General features: G+C 40.5%; 1 protein-coding gene across 14 annotated transcripts in view; it reads left to right on the forward strand.

The window, feature by feature from the left end:
• DLG2 (discs large MAGUK scaffold protein 2) overlaps positions 1-20166 on the forward strand; it is a 1892764-nt gene that overhangs the window by 1730741 nt on the left and 141857 nt on the right. For 12 of the 14 annotated variants that reach the window (XR_012800043.1, XR_012800042.1, XM_075592567.1 and 9 more), the window contains one exon: positions 6408-6584. Coding sequence is in view for 12 of the 14 variants with exons in the window: in XM_075592567.1 (XP_075448682.1) it covers positions 6408-6584 (177 nt within the window). In the remaining 2 variants the exon portion in view is untranslated. Of the gene's footprint in view, positions 1-6407; positions 6599-20166 lie in introns of those variants that run through there. The other 2 variants (XM_075592575.1, XM_075592576.1) reach the window with 2 other exon arrangements.

The raw sequence follows: 20166 nt of genomic DNA on the forward strand, positions 1-20166 counted from the left end.
GGGGTCTTCAACATAGGCTTAACTTGCTGGATTTGTTTCCTCTTTCAATCTAATATATTAGTACTAGGGAAATTGACGTCGGAAGCTGTGCTCAGCAAAGAGTGAAAATGCCAGACTGCACGCATAAAAAAAGATATTATTCAGGCAATGCCATGACATTCCTCACCAGCACTTATACCACAGGAGCAAATGATATTAGCACTAAGAACAGTACACATTGTTATATGTGAAACTTTATAGCTGACACTATCAGTGGCAGTGACATTTAAAGGATTTATTGAATACTTTCTATATATGAGATCTACAATCAATTTTATTCTGAAGCACTGAGCTGTGCTGTTAAACCACATACGTCTCTAATCTACTAGTACTACAGTGTGTATGTAATAAGTAACTGGTAGTAATGATTAAATATGTCTATAATTGATGAATGCAATTAAATTACATTTTAAATATTACATATTTATTTGAAAAAAATTGACATACAATACTGTAGCTTTGAAGTAAAAAAAACATGATTTATCTACAGTGCCATATAAACTTAAATGCAACAAACATTTATAAATATGATTAACTATATATATATATATATATATATATATATATATATATATATATATATATTATTATTATTATTATTATTATTCATTTGTTATTTAATTTTTCAACTTTTGTTTGTATTTTCTGTTTTGTCTTGTTTATTTTTTGGAAAAAAATAAACATAATGTAACAAACACTAAGATATAAAAAGAGAACTACGGCTCAGTAACTGCAAAACAACAGTGTCCAAACTTTGTCAGAGGAAGTGACTGTGTTGCAAGCAGCATGAGCAAATAGAATGAGGATTTGCATGTTAGAGATGAGAATAATAATGAGAAATTGTTTAACACCCAAGCCATCATTAAAAATAAATAATGGTGCACCACAACAAAACTCCAAACTTTAAAAAGGGGCCAAGATGCAACCAGTGGAAGTAGCTAGGACACATCTACAGTATGTCATGATAGAGGTCAAATAATTCTGTGTTCTGCATTGTGACCCAACAGCAAAGGATGAGCTCAAGGAGTGAGAGTAAGAAAAAGTAGACTAGAGTGATTGAAATGGGACTTGAGCTAATTGATTGCAAAGTGAGAATGGAGTGGCTGAAGAATCTCCATCGCCACATAATTGATAAGGTGAAATAACAGGGACAGGATCCTCGGCATGCACTAAGCCTGGCCATGATCGCTCCAAATAGTGGAATTAGGCTGGGCTTATAGTGACAGCGACGCAAGGTCACGTCAAAACAAATGCATTGCCGCCGTCACGTGCGCTTTTACAGTAGTAAGGAAGGCAAGATGGAATGAGGGCTTGGTCGTGATCGCTTGAAGTCTTCTCGATTTGATTTTTCCAGCGACCACAGCCTGATGTCACCGTCGCGTCGCCGGCACTACAAGCGTAGCCTTATTTGAGGTAGTACATCCTCAAATGCTCAACAATGGTCTATGTTTCATCTCATCAACTACAGCTGCAGTGGCCATTATTCGAAGACTTCACGCAGTGTATACAGTACCTCGGAATACCGATGTCATGACACGGGATGTCTTCCAACCTTCCCGCCTTAAGACGCGAGTGCAGAAAATTGCATTCTAGAGTTCTGGTTTTAAAAAAAACGAAATTGACACAGTAGCACAGTACTGTACACATTGCAATTCATTCATTTAATTGCAATAAAAGAAACAGAATCCATGAAATTAAAGAAAGCATCTGCGGTAAGCGCGGGTGCCTGGGGCGATTGGCCGCGTTCATGCCGCGTGGAGTACAGCAGATCCAACGACAACGGCTCCGTGATTTTTTTAGAATAATGGCCGCTGCAGCGGTACCTCACTGCTTTTAGCAACATGTCCAAAGTCCACGCATTGCACCCTCACAGAATGCCAGGTGAAGGTACAGTACATAATGCACAATACAGACAGAATAACCTGGTCAATGACACAGAGGAAATAGCTGGTGACAAAGGTGGCCCTAACAGAAACTCAGACAATAGCCGCCAAATCCTCAGAACTACCTGCTTCCTGTAATACAGCGCTACTTACACAGAACAAAGATGAAGGAGGTGGATTTATTACCTCCCCACTAACTCAACTCAGACACAACCTGTTCCTCTAACACAATCTGAACAGCTGTAGGAGCAGTGGGTTCCAGAGGCACTCACACAACAGAGGGAGCAGCCACAGTAGTATTGCTACTCCCACTGCTGGTACCAGAAAAAGCAAGTGGTACATCTACTGCTGCTCTTGCTGTTCTACCTGCACTGCTAACTGAGCCTGAAAAATCCCTCCTGCCCCTGCCACCACTCTCCATAAAAAAAACAAAAATGTAACAAACAAAAAAAATCTCTCCTATGTTGTCCTTGCCTAACTACCTATCACATCCTGTAATGTTCCACGGAGAGTGCACTCCTCTGCAGCGCAGGTAACATATCAACAAACTGGCAATACAATGACTAATACAGAAAACAAAACAATAACAATGGGGAGATAAGAAAAGAGAGGAGAGTCATATGTTCATGAAAAATATATATATTAGTCAAATCTAATGGTCTTGTGAGTGAGAACATATTACACTAGTGGTTCTCCTCTTCTCTCCCTATTTTTTATTTTGTGTGTTTTCTGTGTTAGTCTTTGCATTGTTGGTGATATGTTCTCTGTACTGCAGAGACGTGCACTCTCTGTGGAACTTTTGGGATTTTGGACATTTGCTCACCGTGGAGGGTGAAGTTAGAGTGCTGCACCTGGAGTATTGTCAATATTGAAATATTTCTTTTGATTGTTGTATTTTATATTACTGTTAGACATCACTGTAGGAATTAGGTTTTACAATTTGAATCTTGGATTATGTTTAGTTATTTTTAATTGTGAGCACATTGTAGTGCACACAGCACCTTTGTAAATATTGATTTTATATCACATGAGGAATAGAGGCACTACGAATAGTTAATTCTTTGTCACCTCCTGTGCCTGCCTGTCCCTACTCCCTAAAGTCCCTACCTGCCTAGCTACCCACACACTAACTTAACTAGCCATCAGTTCACACCCTGCTCCCTTCCTTCACAAATGTGAAAACCAGTGAGAAAGTGCGAGGCACTTGGCGCATGCGCACAAATCGAATGTCGCAACATTCACGAACAAATGTAATCTAACAATTTGTGGGCAAATTTAATAACATTTTGCTTAATGTCCATCTGCGGAACGAATTTTGATCAATACACTGCAAAGAATATACGGCTCAAATTTTGCCCTCTCCATCTGCGGAACGAATTTTGATCAAAACATTGCAAAGAATATGCGGCTCAAATTTTGCCCTCTTTGCCCATCTATAGTGACAAGCCCCAGATGGTTGATTGTCAGAACGCTCGGACTCGTATCACTACTCAACCATATAACTAACACAGGCTTCGGCCTTCCAAATAGACAACGAAATACAGGAAGTGATTATAAAATATGAATCAGCCCACTAGAGAAAAAGAAAAGTAAGCAGCGGCTGTAAGGAATTCCTACCTTAAAGACTTTACAATATACATATCATATATCATATGGATATGATATCACACTTTATTATACTAGTGCAACTGTATATACATAGTGGTACACAAATGTGAATGACCTCACTTCTATGTTGTTAGTTTTTATTGTTTTTAACCCTTGCGCTGTTTTTATGTTATTTTTTTGTAATAACATGTTGCATATACTATTGTTAATTGAAAATAACCATCCGCTCGCCCTTAGAGCATTTATATTAATTAGTATAATTAAATACTTAGGTGCATAAGGAAAAACGACTAAATGCTTAGTAACTTGATATGTGAGGTATAGCTCTCACATTAGGTCCCTCTATATTGCACTCAAAGTACATATTAGTGTCATTAATATGATTAAATCATCAGGAATTTCATTATTCCTATAGAACAAGGTATTAAATACACCTTATATGTACCACTGACTTCAAAATGAATATAAGGAAAATAATAAAATTTTATTTATCATCAACAACGACGCTCGTGGTTTATTTACAGTGATAATTAAAATTTTAAATCCCCAAGTGAGGAGCAAATCAAAACTACTGACCATTGGTATTAGTCCAAAATATTACTGATATAGGTCAAGTAGGCTTGAAAGGTATCTTCAGTTAGTTCAACCGAATATCTCTATATTAATTTGTTGTTAAAGCTTTTGGATAGAATAGCTACAATAGAAAATTCTATCAATTGGCACTATTAGTAATTTGATCTAGTACTGGTATATAGCTAGTAAAAATCCATATACCATAGATCCAGTGTCATATGTTGTAACTAATCGCTGATCAGTCCAATTGTAATCACATTAGGGCACACCCTGCATATGCCAACAGATAATCTCCAACTATACCAGGCACTGTTGTAGGTTTTTAATATATATAGCAGTTATACAAGATCATTATATTATTTTATTTGTCTCAAAGTGCCAGCAAGTTAAAATAACATTTTTGTAATTCTGCTTAGATTTAAACACACTTAATGGTAACTTTGTATCAGCAAACTAGCAGATCATAGTATAATGCTTTGTAATCCTGCTTTACCATTGACTCTCATTGTGTAAACTCTTTTAAGCAAGCACGCTGCAAAGAATAGTGATGTGCGGAAACTATACAAGGGAAGGGATACAACAATGGGAAAGAATGAGGGAACAACTCCTTCCCGATTGTGGTATCCCTTCCCTTGTATAGTTTCCCCACATCCCTATTCTTAGGGTCCATTTTGTGTATTGCCTGCCGACGTGACATTATTCCAGGTTTATTGTAGATTTTGCTTTTTTCATTAAAATTCACATTTTGGCATATTCCGTTTTTTGACCATTTATCCAATAGTCAGTGAGTGCTGGAATATTTCAGTGTGTTTATATATTGTTTTGAGAGGAACTGGGTCATCTCGCTGTTCCTTATTGCACCCTGCAATTTATATCATATTTACCTTGCTTCAAGTGTGCTGTCTACCATTATTGTCTTCTAAGCAAGGTTCAGTCAAATGCTGATATTACAAGTTTATTTGTAGCAGCGTTATACTGACACATTATTTTGTTAGTCTCAATGTGCCAGCAAGTTGCATAAATATACTTGGTAACACTGCTTAGAATTAAACATTCTTAATAGTAACTTAGTATCAGTAAACCAGCAGATCACATACTATTGTGCAATAACTATTTTGCCATTTTCATGTGTGCCCATACAGTATGTGAATGATTGCTCTCTCTCTCTCTTCTTTTGGGATAGTTATTTTTTTGGTTTGGTTTATATGTGTGTATATATAGAAAACAAAGGACAATACATAAATACGGTGAAAAAATTACTAGTCATAATATAGTTCAGAGGTCTATATGCTGTATTGGTTTGAAAGAAGTGCAGGTTAATTGAATACCTTAAAACCTTTTTAATGGGCTAACATGAGAATTTTTCATTGAAGGGAAATATGTTTAAATCCTAATGTAAAAATGAATATATATATATATATATATATATATATATATATATATATATATATATATATATATATATATACACACACGTTTTAAGTTATGGTGGGTGAAAAAGACAACAAGAAACATTCACTGTATTGCATATAGCAAATAAAAAGATCACTTGTGAGCACATTCACATGTGTTAGGCAGGTCTGCAACCCTGCCTTTCACCATTACCCCACATACAGTGCTTCCACTGCAGCAAGGGATTCTGGGAAATGACATGCAAATATATATATAGTTTATATCGGCAGATGGCACTCACAAATAGAGTATGGGTAGGTGCTTGTCCCATAGGTGAGAAATACAGTAAGTGAAGTATCCTTACCTTGCAGACCCTTATCCGAGGACCCAGCATCAAGGAAGAGACAGCACTCAAGGTAATCCAATATCAAAAGTGTATTGTACTGTACGTGCCACTTTTCTACAATACATTTTTTATATTGGATTACCTTGAGTGCTGTCTCTTCCTTGCTGCTGGGTCCTCGGACAAGGGTCTGTCAATGATACTTCACTTCTACAGTATATATAATATATATAATATGTAAAACCATAGAATTCAAAGAGGGTGTACTTTCTTTTTCACACAACTGTATAGTGTATATATATATATATATATATATATATATATATATATATATATATATATATATATGTGTGTATATATATATATATATATATATATATATGTGTGTGTGTGTTAGGGGGATATACTGTATATTGTTATCTTCAGCTGTTGTCGATCCACTGCTGAATGATCTTTATATATATATATATATATATATATATATATATATATATATATATATATTAGAAAGCCTTCTACAGTTCTATTTGTTAAATCTCAATGTTCTCCCATTTTATCTTTATCTTCAGAGCCATGTTTGACTATGACAAAGGCAAAGACAGTGGTCTCCCAAGCCAAGGACTCAGCTTTAAGTACGGAGACATTCTACATGTTATCAATGCCTCCGATGATGAATGGTGGCAAGCAAGAAGAGTCATGCAGGAGGGAGACAGCGAGGAAATGGGCGTTATACCCAGCAAACGGAGGTACCCATGAACAAGTACAGTATTCTTCATTCATAGTAATATTCTCTTTTTATATAAAAGTATGGCAAGCGTGATACAATGCTACATGAAGAATGCAGATTTAATAATAGCAGATACAGTATTTGAAAGTACATGAAAAAAAGCTAATGAAGTAGTTACAAAATCCTATTGCTCAAGGGCAGTTTAAAAATATTAAGGTTACAGTGAAGTTAGGCAGAAATGCTGCAGTGAGCTGCTCTAATTTGAAAGATTACCATTGAGGTTTCATACAAGCAACAGCAGTTAGTGCAGAGCACTTCACCGAAACAGATTGGACAGAGTTATAACCTGTAGTACTGTACTGTACATCTGCAAGAGCATATCCATGGAAACTAGTCATCTAATAAAATGACAGATCAAAGGTCTATGTGCAGTTAAAAAATACACTGAAGAGGTAGTAAAAAAAGTGGTGGAAGGAAGACTATATATCTTACTTTTTTAACAGTTTGATTGTACCAAATAATTTAAAAAAAATATTAGCACTAATTTTATTGTCTTGCCTAACATACTGTATATTAGATCAAAAATGTACTATTTATTTCATATGACAACTATTAACACCAACTGAATGTAAATTCTGCCTTTCATTTTCAATGTAATTATTTTTGTAAATAATGTCAAATCTAAATGAGAAACCCATGTAAAATAATACATTTATATACGATGGGTAACCATTTTTCCGGGCCTATTAAGTGAAGTATTGTGTGTTATGGCAGAATTCCTCTAAGTAAATACACCCAAATGGCCTCGATTAGGGTTATCAGAACTTGATACCAGGTTAACTGCCATTGACTTGGATGGTAATTGGCATGGGGTCAAATTCTAATACCACTTATTAAAGTTTAGTGAACCTCCCCCTGTTATTATTTTATTTTATTTTTGGAGCATAGCTCACTATTAAACTTGAATTTTAATATTACATCATATCAACCGGGCAGCATCTTGTCCTTCCCGTAATACCTGTATATTCCCACGCAATTATTTTGAATACGGTTGTCTTCGTGCTACTCACCTTTGATAGAGTGCTCTCGTTCACTGGGGTTCTTTTTCTTCCAAGTACAGATCGACCCCCTTATAACGCTGTGCTTGGGGTCCAAAGAATCACATCGCCCTATAAGCGGACCGCGTTTGAAATAATGTACAATTGGATGCATTGTACAATAAAGTATTTAAGATACCAATAATCGTGTTGTAACGTATTCATAAATACGAAAATTGGGAACCACGCTTGCATCACGTTATGAGCGGATTCGCGTTGTAACGGGGTTGAGCTGTATATTGTCTGACCTTACCCCAGATTGTAGCAGCAATCAACCTACTTAGTTCTCCTCAGAGAAGTTGCAAGGGTCCTTCCCCACACCCATTTTTTAGTTCGGTTATTGAATCTCCCCCTATGAATGAAATCTGCCAGGTCATGAGGTGTCCTGAACTTCCTTAGTGTCAAATGTCGGATGCTCATTTGACAAGGAAGCACAAAAAACTGTGCTTCTTTATGTTGATACTGTACATTACATACAAAAGACATCAGTTGTACATTTTCAAAGTACACCCTTACTTCCTGCATCCTGTTATTACTTCATTTGCATCTGTTGTTTTTTTGTACTGTGTTATTCATCTGGACTTACAGTACGTGGGTATGAGCACGAAGAATAAAGCAGAGCAGCCTGTTAATTGGAACTCGCAGTTTTAAACCACATCACAATGAAATATGTCAATAGAACCAGTTATCATATAATATGTATTGTCTAAAGCTGAACAGTTGCAACTTCAGCTGAGGATGTTTAGAGACTTGGTTGTAGACTGTTCTTGTTTTGTCTCATGCACAAATAACAATTCTCCTTCAAAACCCCAGACATGTGCCGATATATTTTACAAAATGAGATCTCTTTTTACCATCTCATGGTATCCCAAGCGAACGCACCTTTACTGGTGAAAGTAAATCTCTCTTCAGTTTTCTTTGACAAAACTCTTGACTAAAGAGCCTATAGATAAAATGGAAGGAAGGTCAGGACATATTTGGGCAAAACTGGGTGCAATATCAATTTGCAGTTTTCACTTCATTCATTAAGGATTACATACAGTATGCAAGTGTACATGCAGCTTTCATGTGAAGAGAGAAAAATCATGCAGTTAAACTAATGTTAATATGAGAGCTCCAGAAGAGCCCTAATATTAACAAGGCATGTATAGTAATAATAATAACAACTTTATTTCATATAGTTCTTTTCTCCCAATTGGGCTTCACAATTACAGTACAGTGCAGAGTAGGCAGCACATAGGAATTTTACAGACAGTCCCTGCCCAGGTGATCTTACAATCTATGTTTTTGGTGCCTGAGGCTCAGAGGGGATAAAGTGACTTACCCAAGGTCACAAGGAGCTGACACCAGATATACAGATATAGCAGATGTTAATGCACCTGTTAACTTGAACGCTGGCTCGTTATTTAACAGTAGTTCTATTGAAAGCAATGGTTAAGGAGATAACGAATGGTGTTTAATTAACACATTATTTTATTCGTTCAATTAAATTCAGGAAGAGTGACTAAATGCAGCCAGTGTGAATGCAGGGTATGAAAGTCAGTAGTGCAGGGCCTGGCTGGAAGATATTAGCCCCTGGGGAAGAGACCAACCAACTGGCCCAAGAACCAGGTGGCCCACAAACCATACATAGACGCACACTACACTCACCCTACATACATTTACACACTGTACAATACCGTACAATAGGCAAGCTGCGTACACATCCAAATGCACAATAAACAAACACACCGTATAAATATGTACACAGATCAGAAACATACTAACCATAATAACAGACGAAATTCACACAACAGGTGCACGTAGCATGCATGAACAAACACTATATAAACACATGCACAACACATAGAAAATGCATGCTATACATATATGCTCACACAACATATATGTGAACACACACATACCACAAAAGAATGTGGCACACAGTGTTCTAGAAATACAGTATATATGCACAATATACATAAAAAACACACACACACACACCCATCATACATTTAACATATACAAACACACACCCATCATACATGCACTATTTATACATATTTACATAGTAGATGAGGTTGAAAAAATACATACTGTATGTCCATGAAGTTCAACCCAGTGGCATAGCTAGACAGGAGCGGTTCTTTTTCTTCCAAGTACAGCTCGACCCCCTTATAACGCTGTGCTTGGGGTCCAAAGAATCACATCGCCCTATAAGCGGACCGCGTTTGAAATAATGTACAATTGGATGCATTGTACAATAAAGTATTTAAGATACCAATAATCGTGTTGTAACGTATTCATAAATACGAAAATTGGGAACCACGCTTGCATCGCGTTATGAGCGGATTCGCGTTGTAACGGGGTTGAGCTGTATATTGTCTGACCTTACCCCAGATTGTAGCAGCAATCAACCTACTTAGTTCTCCTCAGAGAAGTTGCAAGGGTCCTTCCCCACACCCATTTTTTAGTTCGGTTATTGAATCTCCCCCTATGAATGAAATCTGCCAGGTCATGAGGTGTCCTGAACTTCCTTAGTGTCAAATGTCGGATGCTCATTTGACAAGGAAGCACAAAAAACTGTGCTTCTTTATGTTGATACTGTACATTACATACAAAAGACATCAGTTGTACATTTTCAAAGTACACCCTTACTTCCTGCATCCTGTTATTACTTCATTTGCATCTGTTGTTTTTTTGTACTGTGTTATTCATCTGGACTTACAGTACGTGGGTATGAGCACGAAGAATAAAGCAGAGCAGCCTGTTAATTGGAACTCGCAGTTTTAAACCACATCACAATGAAATATGTCAATAGAACCAGTTATCATATAATATGTATTGTCTAAAGCTGAACAGTTGCAACTTCAGCTGAGGATGTTTAGAGACTTGGTTGTAGACTGTTCTTGTTTTGTCTCATGCACAAATAACAATTCTCCTTCAAAACCCCAGACATGTGCCGATATATTTTACAAAATGAGATCTCTTTTTACCATCTCATGGTATCCCAAGCGAACGCACCTTTACTGGTGAAAGTAAATCTCTCTTCAGTTTTCTTTGACAAAACTCTTGACTAAAGAGCCTATAGATAAAATGGAAGGAAGGTCAGGACATATTTGGGCAAAACTGGGTGCAATATCAATTTGCAGTTTTCACTTCATTCATTAAGGATTACATACAGTATGCAAGTGTACATGCAGCTTTCATGTGAAGAGAGAAAAATCATGCAGTTAAACTAATGTTAATATGAGAGCTCCAGAAGAGCCCTAATATTAACAAGGCATGTATAGTAATAATAATAACAACTTTATTTCATATAGTTCTTTTCTCCCAATTGGGCTTCACAATTACAGTACAGTGCAGAGTAGGCAGCACATAGGAATTTTACAGACAGTCCCTGCCCAGGTGATCTTACAATCTATGTTTTTGGTGCCTGAGGCTCAGAGGGGATAAAGTGACTTACCCAAGGTCACAAGGAGCTGACACCAGATATACAGATATAGCAGATGTTAATGCACCTGTTAACTTGAACGCTGGCTCGTTATTTAACAGTAGTTCTATTGAAAGCAATGGTTAAGGAGATAACGAATGGTGTTTAATTAACACATTATTTTATTCGTTAATGGAGGTCAATACTATCTGCTGCATCTGTACATATAATCACTAATCTTAAAAGCTTATTCTTCAAAAGTTTGCTACTGTTAATTGAGTTGATGAGTTTTTAACAATTATAAACATCTATTCTTGGCTACCCTCCTGTCTATATTACATGTTTATATTTTACCCTTTATTCAGTACTGTATGCACAGACAAGATAGTTGTATTACCTGTATGGAGTAGATCATACATTTTACCTATGAATTCTGATATTTATTTATAAAATATTTTACCAGGAAGTAATACATTGAGAGTTACCTCTCGTTTTCAAGTATGTCCTGGTCAGACATTGCATCTTAAATAATACCATCTAAATACTTATACTGATTCTATGACAAGAAAATACCTTGTTAGGAGAAACATTTATATCCTGCACTGCAGAAAAATGAGAGTCCGTTGTGAGATGAAGAAAAATCATTTAAAAAGTCTGAAGATTTCTTATTCCAATATGATTTCACAGATTTGCATTAGAGAGTTGCAAACCCAAATACAAATTGTATATATGGAAATATTTTGCACTCAGAAGATACTGTACTTGCCCCTCCCTTACAGAAGTATTGGTATCAGGCCGTCAGGGAAGATTTTCAAAGCAACTCACCAGGGACGTTGAAACAGTCTTTAAATTTAGCTCCTTGTGCCTCACAGAAAAACTGAGGATTTTACCTGTTAAGTTGGTTTGCCAGTTAGCACATTTCTTAAAAAGAAATGCAGTTTAACAGTATAGGTGAGATAATTCAATTTCACTTATCTCTGTTAGGAAAATCAGATGCAATATATTTAGTGCTCAGCTCATGTTCCAATTCTGAATCCAGACAGCAGCATTTTAATATTATGTGTTGCAAGTCATAGAGTAAACATTTTGTCTACAATTAAATTCAGGAAGAGTGACTAAATGCAGCCAGTGTGAATGCAGGGTATGAAAGTCAGTAGTGCAGGGCCTGGCTGGAAGATATTAGCCCCTGGGGAAGAGACCAACCAACTGGCCCAAGAACCAGGTGGCCCACAAACCATACATAGACGCACACTACACTCACCCTACATACATTTACACACTGTACAATACCGTACAATAGGCAAGCTGCGTACACATCCAAATGCACAATAAACAAACACACCGTATAAATATGTACACAGATCAGAAACATACTAACCATAATAACAGACGAAATTCACACAACAGGTGCACGTAGCATGCATGAACAAACACTATATAAACACATGCACAACACATAGAAAATGCATGCTATACATATATGCTCACACAACATATATGTGAACACACACATACCACAAAAGAATGTGGCACACAGTGTTCTAGAAATACAGGATATATGCACAATATACATAAAAAACACACACACACACACACCCATCATACATTTAACATATACAAACACACACCCATCATACATGCACTATTTATACATATTTACATAGTAGATGAGGTTGAAAAAATACATACTGTATGTCCATGAAGTTCAACCCAGTGGCATAGCTAGACATGAGCGGACCCCCGGGCAACATTTTTTCAGGGCTTCATTATGAGTGAACATATTCTGTAGATTCAGGAGTTTCAATTATGCCCAGCGTGTTGGTGGCCCTGTGCCCCCGCCTCTTTTACACCTCACTCTCCACCCCTCTTACACCCCCTCCCTAACTCCCTCCTTTTTCCTCTCAAACGCTCCCCCTCCCACTGCTATCACTCAGTAACTCCCCCCCCCCCTCAATACAACTACCTCTATCCTCATATTCATTTCCCCCTCCCCCTTCCCCCCTGGCCCCACACACACAATTTTCCCACACACACATTGTATTGTATGTCTTTATTTATATTGCGCCATTAATGTACATAGCGCTTCACAGTAGTAATACACGTGGTAATCAAATAAATAACAGATAATATAAATAACAGATCATGGGAATAAGTGCTTCAGACATAAAAGTAACATTAAGGAAGAGGAGTCCCTGCTCCGAGGAGCTTACAGTCTAATTGGTAGGTAGGGAGAACGTACAGAGACAGAAGGAGGGAGTTCTGGTAAGTGCGTCTGCAGGGGTCCAGGTTTTATGTATCATGTGTCAGTATTATCACAGTGCTATTCATATGCTTGTTTAAGCAAGTGTGTCTTAAGGTGGGTCTTAAAGGTGGATATACTGGGTGCTAGTCGGGTATTGAGGGGAAGGGCATTCCAGAGGTGCGGGGCAGTCAGTGAAAAAGAAGGCGGGAGAGGGCTTTTGATACAAAGGGGGTAGAAAGAAGACATCTTTGAGAAGAACGCAAGAGTCGGGATGGTATATAGCGAGAAGTTAGGGCTGAGATGTAAGGCGGGGCAGAAGAGTGTAAAGTTTTAAAAGTGAGGAGGAGAATTGAGTGTGAGATGCGGGATTTGATCAGAAGCCAGGAGAGTGATTTCAGGAGGGGAGACGCGGAGACAGATTTAGGAAAGAGCAGAGTGATTCTGGCAGCAGCGTTTAGGATAGATTGTAGGGGAGACAGGTGAGAAGCAGGAAGGCCGGACAGCAGGAGGTTACAGTAATCAAGACAGGAGAGAAGGAGGGCCTGAGTCAGAGTTTTAGCAGTCGAGCAACAGAGGAATGGGCGTATCTTAGTGATATTGCGGATGAAAAAGCGACAGGTTTTAGAAATGTTTTGAATGTGAGAGGAGAATGAGAGAGAGGAGTCGAGTGTGACCCCTAAGCAGCGCGCTTGGGCTACTGGGTGAATGATCGTACTTCCAACAATAATGTGGAAGGAGGTAGTAGGGCCAGATTTGGGAGGAAGTATGAGGAGTTCTGTTTTTGCCATGTTGAGTTTAAGGCGGCGGAGGGCCATCCAGGATGATATGGCAGAGACATTCAGAAACTTTTCTTGTACAGCAGGTGTAAGGTTGAGAAGTAAATTTGTGTGTCGTCAGCATAAAGGTGATATTTAAACCCAAGAGATGTTATTAGGACACCTAGCGAGAGTGTGTAAAGAGAAGAGGTCCCAGGACAGAGCCCTGGGGTACACCCACAGAGAGATCAATAGAGAAGGAGGTGGTGTTAGCAGAAGAGACACCGAAAGTACGATGGGAGAGGTAAGAGGATATCCAGGATAAAGCTTTGTTCCGAATACCAAGAGTATGCAGAATGTGAAGGAGAAGAGGGTGGTCCATGGTGTCGAATGCTGCAGAGAGGTCGAGTAATATGAGCAGAGTGTAATGACCTCTGTCTTTGGCAGCGTGGAGTTCATCAGTTATTTTAATGAGGGCTGTTTCAGTAGAGTGAGCAGTGCGGAAGCCAGATTGTAGAGGGTCTAGGACAGAATAGGTGTTGAGAAAGTGTAGCAATCGAGAGAATACAAGACGTTCAAGGAGTTTGGAGGCAAAAGGCAGGAGGGAGACAGGTCGATAGTTAGAATGACAGGTAGGGTCAAGCTTGCTGTTTTTGAGTAAAGGTATGACTGTTGCATGCTTAAAGGATGATGGAAAGGTACCAGAGTAGAGGGAAGAGTTAAAGATCCATGTGAGCATAGGGATTATAGAAGGAGAAAGAGGTTTTAGGAGATGGGAGGGAATGGGATCAAGAGGGCAAGTGGTAGAGGGAGAAGAGGAGATCAGCAGTGACACATCCTCCTCCGAAATAGCGGAAAAAGAGTCAAGAAAGGCAGGAGGAGAGTTGGGAAGCATTGTGGGATGGGAGGAGGCAACAGATGGGATGTTCTGCCGTATGGACTCCACCTTTTCCTTAAAAAAGTCAGCAAAGTCCTGAGGTGAGATGGAGGAAGAAGAGGAGGCAGCTGAGGGTGGTCTGAGTAGAGAGTCAAAGACAGAAAAGAGACGGCGTGGGTTAGACTTCTGTGTGTTGATTAGTGATGAAAAGAAGGTTTGTTTAGCTTGAGAGAGGCAGAGTTGAAACAGGATAGCATAAATTTGTAGTGAAGGAAGTCTGCGAGAGTATGAGATTTCCTCCAGAGGCGTTCAGAGGAACGAGTGGAGGAACGCAGCATGCGTGTGTGGGAGTTTAGCCAGGGTCTGGGGTTAGAAGGGCAAGGACGGCAGAGAGAAAGCGGGGCATGAAGATCAAGAGAGGAAGATAAGGCAGAGTTGTAGTTCCTGACCAGGTTTTCAGGGTCTGAAGCAGAACTGAGAGAGGAGAGGGCGGAGCGTAAAGTGGAATCAAGAGCTGGTAGGTTAATAGAGCGCAGGTTTCTGCCAAAATGAGGGCGAGATGGAGATGGAGAGAAGCGAGAGAGAGAAAATGAGATGAGGTGATGGTCAGAGAGAGGAAAAGGGGAGATGGAGAAGTCGGAGAGAGAGAAGTTTTTAGTGAAAACCAGGTCTAGGTAGTGTCCATCCTTGTGGGTGCTGGCTTCAGTCCACTGTTGAAGGCCAAAAGAAGAGGTTAGAGAAAGAAAGCGGGAAGCCCAAGGGAGAGAGGGGTCATCAATGTGGCAATTGAAGTCCGCAAGGAGAAGAACAGGGGAGTCTGAGGAGAGAAAGAAAGAGAGCCAGGATTCAAAGTGAGAGAGAAATGCAGAAGGGGGATGAGTAGAGGTAGGTGGGCGATAGATGACCGCCACATGGACCGGGAGAGGAGAGAAGATCTGGACTGTGTGAACCTCAAAGGAGGGAAAAGCAAGAGAGGGGGGAATAGAAACTGTTCGGTAGTGGCAGAGAGAGGAGAGCAGGAGCCCCATGCCTCCACCCCTGCCACCAGGGCGCGGAGTGTGGGAGAAGGAAAGGCCACCATAGGAGAGGGCAGCTTCCAGAGCAGAGTCAGTCTGAGTGAGCCAGGTCTCAGTTATGGCAAATAGGAGCAGGGAGTGAGAGAGAAAGAAGTCATGCACAGAGAGGAACTTGTTAGAAAGGGAGCGAGCATTCCAAAGGGCACAGGAGAAAGGGAGAGAGGAGGGAGGGTGGCAGGGGATGGGTATGAGGTTGGAGGGGTTAACACCAGAAGGACTAGAAGTTGCATGTGGAAGGCGAGGACGAGAGCAAGTAGAAATAAGGCAGGGACCAGGATTGGGAGAGATATCCCCAGAAGCAAGGAGGAGAAGCATGGACAGAAAGAGAATGTGTGAGGATGATTTGTAGGGGTGTGTTTTAGTGCAGGAGGCATAGCTGTGTGGTGACAGAGGGCGCAGGTAAGAGAGGAGTTCATGTGAACTGAGAAGTGGTGAAGTAAGGAGAGATGGAGATATATGAATAGAGTTAGAGACATAAGGAGACTGGTGGAAGGAATTGCATAATTTGAAAATAAGTGAGGTAGCAGCAAATATAAAAAGTAAAGGCGGCATCACAGCAATAGTAATGTGTTGAGATGTGCAGTCTGGGATGATATCCTCCTTTCCAGCGTAGATCAAATGCAGGAATCAGAAGCAGTAGATAGTGTCCACTTTTTCCACTTCTTTTTGAACTTCCTTTTTTAAACCTCCATACTACTTTAAAGATTTCTACTTAAAAGCATTTCTGCTTAAGAGCAAAGGCTGCAGGCAGTAATGGCTGTTGTGAGTTTACTTATATACTTATACTTATACTTATTCTGCTACCCCCAAGTCCCCTTATGTTTTCTGTTTACACTCTTCAATACAGTTTCAGAAAATAAAGAAGCACTCTGTGTGCTGGAAAAGGAGAGGAGTTTAGCTGCCTGCGTCTACTCACTAACTCACAGTGAGCCTGGGACAGAACAATGACAATCTGGCAGCGATTACTGAATACTGTACCCCTGTCAAATCATTTATGAAGGGACAAGACTTAATTTCATAAATCATATTAATATTATAAATGATATTTACTCAGCCTGTAGGTTTTCCTTACAACACTTGCACAGTTATACAAGAAACTATTTTTTTTTCAAATGTTAGAAATTGGCAATATTGACTTGTTGCTTTGTAACGGCAAATTTTCAGTGCTGGAGTCCTCGTCTGCATATCCTCAGTGAAAACTAAAGCATATCGCAACCTAGGACACTCTTCATCTCTTTGAAATCTGAAGCTGCTTCACAATTTCGCCCAAGGCTGTTTTTTTTTCCATCTAAAAATACAGTATTCCAGTTTGTTTTAATAACCAAAGTAAGAAATTCAATCGCAGAAAGAAAATCACCAGCGGACTGTGACTTATTCTCTAGCCATTCATTTTATTTTTGTGAAGATCTACATGTACCCAGTACTGTGCTCTTTGAATATGTCAAATCCTTTGGGACTTCTGTATATATACAGTATATATATATATATAAATATAAATATATATATATATATATATATATATATATATATATATATATACAAATATAAATACAACTGTATGCTCATCTGCATGTCTTAGGCAGGTCTGCAACCTCGCCTTTCCCCATTATCACCCAGCACACAACACTTCCACTGCAGCAAGGGATTCTGGGAAATGACATGCAAATGAGCACACAGTGCCACTTTTTGCTTCAAAAACCATTTTTAACATGGTTCCCTATAGGCTTAAGCTTGCTGCATGGTCACAGCTTTGAGCACAGCCAGGGTTAAGGTGCATACCCAGAAAACCACCCACAGACCTTGATGGGTCTCATCAGTGTGGGGTTGATTTTACTGGGAATGCAAGAGAGGCGATGGGATAGGCTAAACCATAATACTGAGTTACGTTATGGTTTAGCCTATAATGAATAATAAGCGATACGATACCGTTTGGAAACGAAATCAGCACTCCAGAATTGAACAAACAAGTGTATTGAAAAAATAAACACAAAACCAACATTTCGGTCCACGAATGGGACCTTTGTCAAGGTGGTGCAGTTACAGGACAGAGGTGAACACATATATATATATGTAACGGGTATTCCTCCACCCAATCGCAGGTTAGAGTATGGGTGCAAATAACATACAATGTTACCAGGTGTGGTGCTTTACCTGTTGGCTCGCAGGAGGGCTGAGTTTCCGCCACGGGGAACCTGGGGCAATATATTTTACTAATGAGTAACCACTTACTCGGTGCAGCGCCTCCACCTGCGATGGCTCCCACCAGAGGGGGAGTGGTTCCTCGCAGGACAATCACAATAATCACATACTCTGTATGATAACCAATAACGTTTACTGACATGCAAGGCAATACATCACATCAGTACCATTCTAACAGGTGTCCCTCTCTAGTGGAGACATTTACTACTGCATCTCTCACAACGCTAACGCTATCTTGCGCCACGGCGGACGCCAACACTTTATGCGCCGTGGTGGACGCCAACACTTTATGCGCCACGGCGGACGCTAACACTGTCACTGAATGATCCCACCCAGTGTCCGATAACCCCACCCAATGTCTCGGCCCACCAATCTGATACAGATGTGTGTGTGTGTGTGTGTGACTGCGCAGCCACTATGTCTGGTGATAGGCATTGTTGGTGCACTTGATGTTATGGGTTACCTGCCGAGCACTCCAGTGCCCAGACCTGCAACGGCTTCGCAAAGGATCAAGACGAACTCCTGCACGATATCTGGATCCACCGTAGGATGATCAATCAGGGGCGATCCCACCCTGATAATAGTCCAGCTCTCTCTCAGCAAGACAGGTACACTGGCGACACACTTTATTCGAGCTCGGCTAGTCCCACGAATTCGGGTATACCTGGGTGTATTGAGGTTTGTGACTGTTTTCTGCCCGAGTGCATTGAGTTATGTTCTTTGTTCCCTACTATCATATAGCTAATGGGGCAGAATCCCTAACCTAGGGCCTGTCCCTACAACACTCCACTAGGGTGACTCAGGGCTATCTGGGGCCTAGGGGGAATTGCTGGCCTAGTGCAGGGAGTCACTGACTCCTGCACCCTACCTCCTTCCCCTAGCTGCTCCGGTCTCCAAATGCCAGTCTCTCAAAACCCCGCGAATTGTATCTCTTTGCTCCTGCAGGGAGTCACTGTGCCCTATTGGCTCCCTGGTTCCCTGGCATCACGTGGGGCGCGCAGAGGCTCCTGGGATCTGTAGTCCCTCTCTATAGCCTTCCCTAACAGGCTAGGGCTTCGTGGGTTCCTAACTGCGCATGCGCGAGCTGTCTTTCAATGGTGGCGCCCTGCTCCGCTAGCCGCCGGGACCCTAACGACGTGACCGCGGCCCTAGCAACGGCCCGATCGCGTCCCTGGCAACCGGCCACCTCTACCTGAGCCACGCTATGCACGCACACGCCCCGCACCTCCCCTTCGGGGTGGTACGGGGTCGTTCGAGACTTGGTGATGTTCAGCATTTTGAGTAGTTCTCTGATCAAGGTGCTCTCAAAGTCTCGCCCTTGGTCGGAGTGAAGGCGGTTGGGGAGACCATAGTGCACGAAGTACTTTTCCCACAATATTTTTGCAACTGTGATGGCTTTCTGATCTTTCGTGGGGAAGGCCTGGGCATACCAGGTGTAATCGTCCGTGATGACCAACACGTTGCATATTCCCCGGCTCTCCGGCTCAATGCACAGAAAGTCCATACACACAAGGTCCATGGGGCCAGAACTATTTAGATGGCCCATGGGGGCTGCTCGAGTAGGCAGGGTCTTGCGCTGTATACACCTGGTACAGTGGCGACAGTGGCGTTCGACGGTCTCTCGCATTTTGGGCCAGAAAAAGCGATCTCGAACCAACCCAAAGGTCTTTTCTATCCCAAGATGTCCATGATCATCATGTAGGGACCTCAACACTAGGTATTGTAAGTTCTTAGGGAGGACTAGTTGTCGCCTATCCTGATGGTTGTGATATTGCACCACCCGATAGAGTAAGTAATTGTCTATTTCGAATTTGTCCCATTCCCGCATGAGCAAAGCCACTAAGTCATTTGGAGCACGCTTCAGAAAAGCTGGGTTCTTCCTTACAACGGCTTGTCGGATGATACTGACAACAGGATCTCGTATTTGATAGTCTACCAAATCT

The sequence above is a fragment of the Ascaphus truei genome, chromosome 3 (genome assembly GCF_040206685.1).
Source record: "Ascaphus truei isolate aAscTru1 chromosome 3, aAscTru1.hap1, whole genome shotgun sequence".
In the NCBI taxonomy this organism is placed as follows: domain Eukaryota; kingdom Metazoa; phylum Chordata; class Amphibia; order Anura; family Ascaphidae; genus Ascaphus; species Ascaphus truei.